Source organism: Anastrepha ludens, chromosome 3 (genome assembly GCF_028408465.1).
Source record: "Anastrepha ludens isolate Willacy chromosome 3, idAnaLude1.1, whole genome shotgun sequence".
Classification (NCBI taxonomy): domain Eukaryota; kingdom Metazoa; phylum Arthropoda; class Insecta; order Diptera; family Tephritidae; genus Anastrepha; species Anastrepha ludens.
In genome coordinates this window covers 33,378,626-33,390,925 of record NC_071499.1, presented here as the reverse complement: position 1 = coordinate 33,390,925, position 12,300 = coordinate 33,378,626, and the positions used below count along the sequence as shown (strand labels likewise).

Here is a 12,300-nt window from a genome sequence, read left to right as displayed (position 1 = left end):
GCACTTTTTTCGGTTTTGGTTCGTGCGGCAGCTTCCAGTGAGATGATTGAGCTTTGGTTTCCACGTCATAACCATAAACTCACGATTCGGCACCAGTTATGACCCTCTGGAGCAAATTGGGCCGTCACGGACAGAGTTCAACATCTCATTTACAATGTTCATGCGATTCTGCTTTTGGTCGAAATTGAGCAGTTTCGGTTCGAATTTTGCGGCGACCCGTCTCATGCCCTAATCATCGAAAAAAATCGAATGGCACGAGCCAGCACGGCCGGCAGACGTGGTTACCGAGGAAATCATTCAAAAAGTCCACGAAATAATTCTCGCTGATCGACGAACGAAAGTGCGCGAAGTAACAGAGGTCATAGGTGTGTCGACCGGAACAGCCATTAATATTTTACGTGATAAGTTGGCGTTTTAAAATTGTCGGCCCGATGGGTGCCGCGATTGCTCGCAAGAAACAACATGCGGATACGTTTGTTAACTTCGAAGCAGTGTTTGGAACAATTCAAGCGAGATCCGAAAGAATTTTTGTGTCGAGTTGTTACCGTGGATGAAACCTGGATTCATTATTTGGCAACAGACGCTCCAAAGAAGACGAAGACAGTCCCATCGGCCGGGAAGTTCATGGCGACGATTTTTTGGGATGCGAACGGCGTCATCCTCATGGATTTTTTAGAAAAAGGAGGAGAAAGAAGGTTCTGTTTCACCACGACAACGCTCCAGTACATTCATCCAGAGTTGTCGCCGCCAAACTGCATAAATTGCGCGCACCCCCCATATTCATCCGATCTGGCTCCCTGGGACTTTTTCTTGTTTCCTAACATGAAGAAATGGCTCGCGGGAAAGAAATTTTGTTCAAACGAGGAAGTCATCGCCGAAACAGAGGCGTATTTTGGAGAGTTCGACAAATCCTATTTTTCGGAGGGGTTACAAAAATAGCAGGAGCATTTTGAGACGTGTATCTTTCTAAAAGGGAACTATGTTGAAAAATAAAAATTTGGAAAAAATTATGTCTTCATTTCTGGCACGGGTACATATTGAACCCCCCTGCGTTCGCTTGTACAAATTTTCAAAGCACGTTTGCCCCTCGGAAGGGGATGCATCCAAAACGAGCTGTTTCAACGCGTCAACAGATTCTTCAGGCATTGAAAAACGTTGACCTCGCTTTTTATTTTTGATGTTCGGGAACAAAAAGAAATCATTAGATCCGCCATTAGCGGATACTGTAAGTCGGATGGCCCATCAATTCCATCTTTTGAGTGCTCAAAAACTCTCTTGCCTGCGTCGACACGTGACTGCTCTTAAAATGATAATATAAAACAGAAATATTGTTGAAATAAATTTTTTTATTATAATCTGGTAGGTAATTTCATAGCAATTTGATATCCGGCAAATGTCCGCAGTGGCTGCGAGTTACATGGTCCATTCGATGAGTCCAATTTTTTAGCACTTTCTCCAATATATCTGGACGTAAGGCGTTAATAGTGGCTTGAATATTGCAATAAATCGATTGCTAAGCGCGCTGTATGGCGAGTTGCGTCGTCTTATTGTAAGCAAATGTCATCGATTTTGTTTATTTAATTATTTCTAAAAACAAAAATTTAGTCAGCGCGGCTCGATAGCGCTCGTCATTCACCGCAACGACAGTCCTTCCTTATTTCGAACGAAAAATGGACCGATGATACCACCAGTGCTCCATGAACTTCGCTAACACATTTTTTTTTTTTTTAAGTAAATTTCCACAATTTGGAAGCGTTGTTCTGACGTTATCGGTTTTTTGTTTTTTCGATACTTCGAAAGGAACTTCCCAGTATTATAGCTTGTTCAGCCCATTAACTAGGTAGAGAGCGGTCCGCGCACTCCTGTTCCTCAAACTTTAAACTCATTTATCTCGAAACGACTGTTTTGGCCTGGTGTTGTAAAAAAAACTATTCAACCGAATCGTCTGAAATTTGAATATGTTGTTCACAACATCAATGGCTATCACCCGTAGTAGAACCATTTTTTTTATTCTAGTACGGGGAATAGCTACAATCATTCTGATTAATATTTCTTTGGTTTTTGCGTTTCAGATAAACAGAAGAGCCAAAATGGGCAACACCGTCCAAGTCCAATTTTTCGGAAGGGTTAACTTCAGCGACAATTTTAAAATTATTAAAATCAAAAAAAAAAATGTTTTTTTCTTTCATTTTTGTATGCAAAAGAAGTTAAATAAAAAGCCTCCGTTCGATGTCGACTGACCGCACGACGAAACTCGGCTTTGCAACTGAGCCGAAATTTTGATGTTTTTTTATCATTCCCACCCGTTCGGCAAACGTGAAACAAAGCATTAAGAAATGGTAGAACCTTACTGATTATTTTGATAGCTGGATGTTACTAATTGGTAAAAATGTGACTACCTTTAGAGAAATCTATATTTATTCTGATCGCCAAGCGGCAACTAAATCTCTTGTTAGGGTTGTCACTAATTAATTTGATCTCCATCATCCATTTGATTTGGGTGCCAGTTGTAGTGACATACCAGGGAATTGCAAGGCAGACAAATTTGCGAGAGACGGCACCACCACTCGTCTCCCTCTTAGTGTGGAGATTGTAGGTATACCCTTCTCAACCCACAAACTGCGGTGTGCAAGTGGTATGGTCACTTCAGCCAACACGAGATGGGTTGATAGTCTGACAAATAATGCTACAAAATGAATTTGGCCAAAATGGGACGTCAGGCGCTCAAAGGGCGGTCAAGGAAAAACATCTATATGTTAGTTGCTTTGATCACAAGCGGCGACGTGCTACAAGATTGAACGTACCCCATTTCGACTATTGCAGAAGATGTAAGAATGAAGAGGAAGAGCGCTTTCTCTGTTACTGTCCTGCATGGCTTGCCACTAGGTTTACCTACTGTGACTAATCGCTCTTGAATAATACTGATTACCTTAAGGATAATACTGATTACCTTAGGGTTTACACCGTCAACCGTGGCTCAAGTTGTCTTGATGAGGAAGAGGAAGAGATAATCTTGCACCTTCTGTGTCATTGTCCTGCTCTATCCAGACGGAGATTTGCTATTCTAAGCAGACAATTTTTTAACGAATTGGAAGATCTCATTTCTGCAGAAATACGAGGTATTCTAAAATTTTTGAAAAGCGCACACTGGTTTTAGGAGAAATAGAGAAAGCTACCCACGCGACATCACAATGGACTATGAGCTTGAGTGTGTTCCACAAGACAACCGCTTCAACCTAACCTAACCTAACCTAGGGTTTGCACTTCAAACAAAATGATTTAACAAGGAGTAACAGGTAAACTGTTACTGTGGTATCACAATGGATCGGCAACAGTTTAAGCGAGTTGGTTTAAAGATTGACTGTCATTTCTACCTACCTACCTACCTATGTCATTAATAACTTCAATAATTACTTTACTATCACTCTGTATTACACTTACATTGCATTATCAATCAAACCCATGACTTTTACACTTTATCGAGCAACTATGCAGGTAGAGGAGGTTACTTTTTAGCTGAAATCGCTCAGAGTGCTGGCTTTATCACCATTCCGGGAGGTGTTACGCACTGAGTTTTCATTCATACACCATATGTATTAATCTTTACAGCAAAAACTATTTTTATTTGGGCTAAAATTTGTGCGCATATAATTTTAGTGACGATTGATTTTCCTGTCCCACAAAGCGTATCCAAAAACAACATTTCTCAAACACTATTGCCGACACTCTTACAAACAGAATCAAATTCGGTAGTACTTCCCTACTTCAATGCTTGCTCACTGATATTAATTCGGAATTTTAACCGAAACAAGTCACAACTACAGTTTTTCGAAATATTTCATCCCGAGCACCACCTAACGGGCTCTTATTTCATTTATTATTATATGCTTTAAATGTGACCCGATTCAGACCATAACATAAATACGATTTTTAGAAATCTTTAGACGCCAGCGTCACAAAGTCAGCAGGTTGAAAAGGGGGAAAGCGGGGCTAATATCCAACTTGCGACTGAAGCCAGGGCTGATGGCATTCTTCATCGTGAATATGTATCTGCCGTATAAACAGTAACAGGAGAGTTCTATTTTGACATCCTGGAGCGGCAAACATTTTTCTTGGGCTGAACTCGTTGAGAACAACTGGAACCTGCACCACAAAAACTTCATCAGGATAAGAAAAATTGCCTTAAGGAAGAACCTTTTTTTCTGGTATATCCATTAGATTCGGCGGCCGCCGTAGACCTCCATTTATGGAATAACATCAATACGCACGCCACAAGTAGGAGGAGGAGCTCGGCCAAACACCCGAAAAGGGTGTAAGCGCCAATTATATATATATATCTACATATATAATAATATATATATAATAAATTTGGATCGGATCGAATTAAATTTGTTTCATTCACGAGCTTTTGAGTGAGTACCTGTTTGATTTATTGCAAGGGTATCTGAATTTACAAATGAGCCGTTGAATGCGGGCTGTCTGTTAATCGTTCCATCGTTGGATTACAACCTTCCCGCCGTTGATGCTCTCCTTTGGTCTGATTCCTTTAGAAAATTATTGTTTCTACTTTTCTTGGCGAATAAAAAAACATATGAGGAGGGGCTATGGAGAGGATGCGGCTAGTATTTGATGCCCGGAATGTGGAAGGATCAAACAATGTCATATGCTAAACCCATACTCCTAACCACCCCACTCTCACCTCTCTCTGCCCACTCCTTTCCTCCTATCGGTTTTCCTCCTTACTGCAATACCTTACTTCCTTCCTAATGGTATCACAAAGGATGAGTTCGATTTTTTCGTCCAAGTGTTCAATCATTTTAACCTAACCTAAACTATATTGGCGGCCGCCGTAGCCGAATGGGTTGGTGCGTGATCACCATTCGGAATTCACAGAGAGATCGTTGGTTCGAATCTCGGTGAAAGCAAAATTAACAAAAACATTTTTCTAATAGCGGTCGCCCCTCGGCAGGCAATGGCAAACCTCCGAGTGTATTTCTGCCATGAAAAAGCTCCTCATAAAAATATCTGCCGTTCGGAGTCGGCTTGAAACTGTAGGTCCCTCCATTTGTGGAACAACATCAACACGCACACCACAAATAGGAGGAGGAGCTCGGCCAAGCACCTAACAGAAGTGTACGCGCCAATTATTTATTTTTTTTTAAACTATGTCAAAACTAATTTCATTTCAAAACTTCAAGATTTCGGACTACTTTTAATATTATTAATTAATTATGCACTATGCAAATTCTTTCGAAGACTCACGCTTCATATTTTTATGATCGATTCTATTTTGACTATGAATGAGCAACAATGAGTTTACCATTTATTTTATGACTTCAAACTTTTAAATTCAATTTCATGCCCGTTTAAGCGGAAAGATCAATGCAGCGCACCATTTTATGTATGCAGATGCCTTTGAAGAGGGATTAGCTTTTGTTTGGCAGTAAATGACCGCCGTTAGAAGCCATAAGGAAGGCGAGAAGACAATGACTAAGCCAACGGAGCCATTAAATGTACTTGAGTTACGCTCAATACAGGTAGCGCGTCGCGTAGACAATGGGAAGTCAATAGAAAAAGCAAAATGTCGATAAGCTGCGATGGACGCTGGAAAATATGCTACAAAATGATGATGGCTACATTATGCTAAATATATAAACGTTTCGGAGCAGCGGAAACACCCAGCAGCAATTAATTTGCGCAACCAAAATACAACAACAAAAATGTCTAAAATTAAAAACTCTTAATAGAATTGCAAGCCAAATAAGGTGTGCTAATGAAGAGCAGCGCGCTGAAATCGATGCCGTTTTAACGACCGTTGCGCTTAGGACTGTGATGAATGCATTTTGTTTTTGGAGCAGCAAATGTTGTTGTTGTGCGTGCTAATACATATCAAATGGCAAAGCAGATTAATGCGTTTATCGTTCAACTTTTACCGCGAAATTGTCAACCGAGCAGCGACGTACGTCGGCGATCGATACAATCAGCTTTGATCACCTCGATCGGCACACAGATTTGCATTGATTTTGCGAATTTCTAGTGCAAAAAAGCGTAACAATTCGCATATAAAATGATAATGCAATGCAGTCACTTTAAGCAGTACAACCGTAACCATCCTAAGAGGTTCAACATAGTGAACGAACAGTAAACAGTGACCGTGTGTGTGTGTTCAGTGATATATTATTCCCCTCTGCAAAGGATTAAACCGATTTCAAACATTTTCGCAATGCGCTCCTACGTTATATTCGCTTGTTTGACGACAATCTACGCCGTCTCTGCGGCACCACAATACGGCTATGGCTACGGAGCACAACCAGCCGCCAGCAGTTTTGTACCCTCAGCACGTGGTGGTGAGAAATATTTGCCACCCGCTACCACAACACCAGCACCCAGCGTACACAAGCAATTCTATACAATTTCGGCACCGGAGGATACTGATGATGGCAAGCCCAAACATTTAGTCATCGGTCGTCCACAGAAGAACTATCGTGTTGTCTTCATTAAGGCACCAGGCCCCGATAACTCCAACCGGAAATTATCTGCTGAATTTGCACCACAAGAGGAGAAGACTGTCATTTATGTGCTTTCCAAGAAGGATGACGAGTTGACAGCTAATGACTTTGCCACACCAGCGCCAACGGTGCCAAGCAAACCCGAAGTCTTCTTCATCAAATACAAGACACCCGAGGAAGCAGAAGCAGCGCAAAAGGAAATTCAAGGCAAGTGAAAACAAATTTACGCCATTTAATATAACATTGAAAATTTCTCCAACGCAAACATTTCCCTTACAGATCAATATGACCAACTGGGTGGCACTAAGGAAATCTCCGATGAAGGCACCGCCCCAGTGGCTTCGGTTATTGGCTCCTTGGATGGTATTGCTCCCGATGGCAGCTACAACTACAGAGCCATTCAAGCGCCACCAGAGGACATTGGCAGCGCGTCGTCACCACTTACCCAATTTTTGCCTGCTGTGGCTCGTCTGTAAAGCGCTTGCTGATTGACCTGTTACAATTATTTTGTTGTTATATGTCAACGTTATGTTGCATCATCCATGACTGCTCGACTTTAAGAATTTTTTGATTAGTTTTTAGTTTTTCTTTTTGTTTTGGTTACATCTATACTCATTTAAAGTTTTCATATGCGATAGTTTATGCGATTCAATAAAACTCTATTTTTTTTGTAAAAATAAAAATATATTGCAAATGAATTTTTTAACAAATGAAAATCTTTGCAGTAATGCAATTATCAAAAATAAAGATAATAAAACAAAAGGTTTATTAAAAATATAAACTACATAGAAAAAAGTAAAAAAAAGTCTTATAAGAAATCTAAACATAAAAATAATAAAAAGGAAATACAAAAAACAACATCAAAATTAACACGAAATAAAAAATATAAATTTAAGACTTTAAGAATTTTTTGATTAGTTTTTAGTTTTTCTTTTTGTTTTGGTTACATCTATACTCATTTAAAGTTTTCATATGCGATAGTTTATGCGATTCAATAAAACTCTATTTTTTTTGTAAAAATAAAAATATATTGCAAATGAATTTTTTAACAAATGAAAATCTTTGCAGTAATGCAATTATCAAAAATAAAGATAATAAAACAAAAGGTTTATTAAAAATATAAACTACATAGAAAAAAGTAAAAAAAAGTCTTATAAGAAATCTAAACATAAAAATAATAAAAAGGAAATACAAAAAACAACATCAAAATTAACACGAAATAAAAAATATAAATTTACAAAAAGAATAACTAAATTAAAAAAAAGAAGGATAAATCAAAATTAATCAAAATTATAAAAATAAGCACAATCAAAGGAATAAAAAAATAAAAAATTCAAACAAACTTAATTCTAATAAAATTGAAAAAAATACCTAAATATTTCAAAAAATAAATAACTAAAAATATAAAAACTTATGAAAATAAAATTGAAACTCCAATCAAATACGATAATAAAGGGTTTTCCAATAACAGCTGTTATGAATGAATGGATTGCGCTATCGAGAGATGACTAACGATTTGTTATGGCCAGAATGGGATGGTATTGATCTGGACAACGTTAATTAAAAAACAAAAAATAATTAAAAAACAAAATAATTAAAAAATAAAATAGAAAATTGAAACTCGATAAAAATAAATAAATATGAAAAAATAACAAATATGAAAATAAAATTTAATAAAAAACCCAGAAACAAAATGGAAAAGTCAATAAAAAATAATAAAAAAACAAATAATAAATAAAATAAAATAATAAACAAAATTATAGGAAAATTAAAAAAAATGCCTAACTATGCAAAAAGCGCCCAATTAAAACAAAAACTTATAAAAAAAACTTAAAATGGAAAAAAGAAAATATATTAAATAAAGCAATATTTAATATACAAAAATTGGAAAAACTAAAACACCATCTAATAAATACAAAAAATTAGCTAAATAAAACAGCAAAATAGCGAAACTCAAGACAAAATAACATATAAAACAAAACATAATTAAAATAATAAAAAAACTAAATATAGAAAAAGAAATAATTTAAAACCTTAAAGTGATTTTTTGAACGCTTTCAAATTAGAGGCTATTGTGGTAGAATTGATATATATACATATATAATTGGCGCGTACACCCTTTTTGGGTGTTTGGCCGAGCTCCTTCTCCTATTTGTGGTGTGCGTCTTGATGTTGTTCCACAAATAGAGGGACCTACAGTTTCAAGCCGACTCCGAACAGCAGATATTTTTATGAGGAGCTTTTTCATGGCAGAAATACACTCGGAGGTTTGCCATTGCCTGCCGAGGGGCGACTGCTATTAGAAAAATGTTTTAATGTTTTTCATTGAGATTCGAACCAACGTTCTCTGTGTGAATTCCGAATGGTAATCACGCACCAACCCATTCGGCTACGGCGGCCGCATGCCGCATTAGTAAAAATATATCTACAATCAGCAGTGGGTGGAGTAGATTTGTTCGACTCATTGGTAGCATTGCACCGAATAAAAATTCGATCAAAGACCATCAGGTACCACCGCAGAATGTTTTATCTATTAGATTTAACAGTGGTGAATGCGTGGTTTTTATACAAGAGCCCCAAGCGTTAGTATATTTTATTAGAATTTTAAACTTGAATGGCACTTTGTTTATGTTAGGTGCACAAAGGAACTCGTGGGAAAAGAGGGCATCCTATTTCAACTTATGTAGAAAGAAGAAGTGTATGTTAATTAGAAGAAAAACAGCAAACCTAACGCAATACTTTAAGTACGAAACATGCGAAGAGATGAAGTAGCACATTGACCAATTTTTTCGGACAACAGAGGGCGCGGCAAAAAGCTCCAAATGCAAATCTATGTTTTCCCCCAAATTCAAACTATTTTATGGAATTGCACGCTTAAGGATTTACACAAAGAGCTGGAAACAGTGTAAGCCGTTGTTACTTCAAAGTTACTAACTGAATTAATTATAATAACGTTGTTTAAACTGCTAGGGATTCGGGGTAGGCAGAATTTGATTTTTCTTTTTTGCATTTTCTTAAAATATAAAATATCTTAAACATATTGTGTGAAAATATGAAGTGAATCCGACAAATACTTTTCGAGTTATTCAACAATTAACAAAGGGCGCTCCGGAGCCGATAGCAAAACTTTAAATGCATTTTTCTCAAACTATGTTTTTCGAACTGGTGATCACTGTAACTTAAAAACCGCTTGGTAGATTTCAATAACATTTATACTGCTTTTGAAAAAAATAAAAGACTTTGATCAGACAAATGATTTTTTTTTTTCGAAAACTTCGATTTCTTTTAAACAGTTAACTGTCGGTTTTTTTCTCAAAAATCTGAAAAATATTTCCTGAGGCCGCCATATTATTAATTTTGAAAAAAAAAACTTCGATCAGGCCCAAGATTAGCTATTAATAAAGCTAATTTCTCTTGACCGATTGATTTTAGATGAATCTTCAACGACTGGTGATGGTCACCGCAAGCGACTACTGGAGAAACGGGTTCCACACAAACAGCGATAACTTTTAAAATTATTATTTTTTTTTTTAATTTTGCTAAAGTCAAGTCGAAACGTGATGCATTAATATGATACTATGTTTTTATTGCCACAGGACAGATGGCCACGGTATTCCTTACGGAAGTCTATGCCATCTTGAATGTGGCGTCCTGGCTAAATGAGAAAAAGTGGAATTTGTATTGAGAGCCAAGTTGCACTGAAAGCCCTTGCTAACCCAAGCTGCTCTTCGAAGTTAGTCGGTGAATGTAAGACAAAACTGAACAGTGTTACAAAACACAACAAAGTTAGTCTTATTTGGGTGCCTGGACATTGTGGTATTACAGGGAACGAGTTAGCTGATAAACTAGCTAATGAAGGCTCTGCAAGTATGCCACTACGCCCTGGACCCTTTCTAGGTGTCAATTCCGCATCGATTCAACTATGGATTGCCGTCTTCATGAGGTCTACCCATAGGGACGTTAGTCTGACTTGAACTCATGCAGAATAGCCAAGTGCTTTGTGAAATAACCAAACAGGAAAACAGCGACCTTTCTCCTAAAATTCAGTAGAAAGGACCTGAGAGTACTGGTGGGTGTAATCACAGGGCACAACGTCTGTGGTCAGCACATGGCTACCATGGGGGTCGTAGACAGCCCGATATGCCTATTCTGTCTTGAGAATGACGACACTGCAAGCATTTTCTTTGTAGCTGTCCTGCATTTTCCAGAACCAGAGCTAGAATATTGGGTTGCGATGTACTGAGTATGGATAAAGTACATACTCTTCTTCTTCCGGATCTCTTAAAGTTCATCAATGAATCTAAGATATTTGTGGAACAGTGACCTCAATCTAATTTATCCGTCTTACCACCCACTTTTTATCTTTCCTATCTCTATTCTTGCTACTGAAATCTATCCGGGTGTAGTACAATGGTCTCCTGACTGAGTGCTTGGACTTGCCCAACCCCCCCACAAATCTAATCTAATCTAATCGAATATTTTTATTTTTGTGAAATTCCAAAGCTGAAAACAATAAAACGGCCATAAAACCAAAAATCAAAATAAAATTGAAAAATAACCAAAAACTATATTATAATTATAATTTATAGTAAGTAAAAAAATTAAATCTCGAATTACAAAAGCAAAATAGATATATCAAAAATGTAAGCATTTCAAATTAAAGGATGCAAAAGGTCACTAAATTATATTATAAAAACAAAAAATTATTTAAAAAACCTAAAAAATGTAAAACTGAAAATTTCTGCAATATTAGTTCTGAATATTCTCCCCTAGTTGTCTCATGAACTCCCGCCGCGCAAAACACGCAATTCTGTCAACCACTCACCGCAATTATGGAATTGCCTTCAAAACAGGCAGAAGTTACCGAACAAAACAGAAAAAAATGGATAATCCTACTTAACCCAATGTAGAGAGCAACGTTTCTCAAGCTGGGGTATGCAGACCAATGTACCACTGATGAGGTATCCGAAGATAGTACGCTAGCAAATAAAAACGTCAAACAAATCAAATCATTGCTGAATTTCATTAAAAAGCAACACTGTGCCGTATATTGTGGCTCTTTTTCGATACAGGTTAAGGGGGAACGCCACTGTGGGGGGTCAAAAAATAATCGATTTTTGGAAATTTTTTTTTGTAAGTAGGAATGATTATTCGAGGACCGGACAAAAGGCAATTTATTATATATGTATTAAAATATGTTGATGTAAATTTTGTTTAAAAATATTGAAAATTGACAAATTAGCAGCGATACAGCAAGGAACAATCATCTGAAATCAAAAAATCAAAAATTTTATTAATCTACACAATAGTGGCTATCGTTGTACGTAGCCGTTTTTTTTTTTTTACCAAATGGTGGTGAATTTCGATGTGTGTTTTTCACCATTTTTTAATTTTCAACAGGCCCAAAACACTAGTTATTTTCAAAATTTTGAAAATGGGCTACGTACAACGATAGCCAATACGATAACAAACATTAAAAAAAAAGAAAATTAAAATCGATTAATTAGTCTTTGAGAAATCGTTGCCACCGTATCAAAAAAAAGTCGTTTCGGGATAATCGCGTTTGAAATAAAGCATAGTATCGTAAGCGCTACGGGGCCGAACCGACGGGCCCTCACTTAAGTGCACATAGAATCGGGAATGAAGCGAATTTCGCTTTAAAATTTTTACCACGTTTCTTGAGTAGTTATACTAAAAATGTATGCAAAAAAAATCGATTTTTTTTTAATTTTCACAGTGGCGTTTCCCCTTAACTTAATAGAAAATCCTATTCCACGAAGTACTACAACAT

General features: G+C 37.0%; 2 protein-coding genes across 10 annotated transcripts in view; one reads left to right on the top strand and one right to left on the bottom strand.

Moving 5' to 3' along the window:
- LOC128857372 (protein gone early) overlaps window positions 1-12,300 on the bottom strand; it is a 147,916-nt gene that overhangs the window by 39,936 nt on the left and 95,680 nt on the right. The gene's annotated exons all lie outside the window — the stretch shown is intronic.
- Window positions 6,142-7,105, top strand: LOC128857374 (uncharacterized). The gene is made up of 2 exons (XM_054093117.1): window positions 6,142-6,716; window positions 6,789-7,105. The coding sequence occupies exons 1-2, from the start codon at window positions 6,224-6,226 to the stop codon at window positions 6,983-6,985; spliced, it is 690 nt and encodes a 229-aa protein (XP_053949092.1). The 5' UTR covers window positions 6,142-6,223; the 3' UTR covers window positions 6,986-7,105.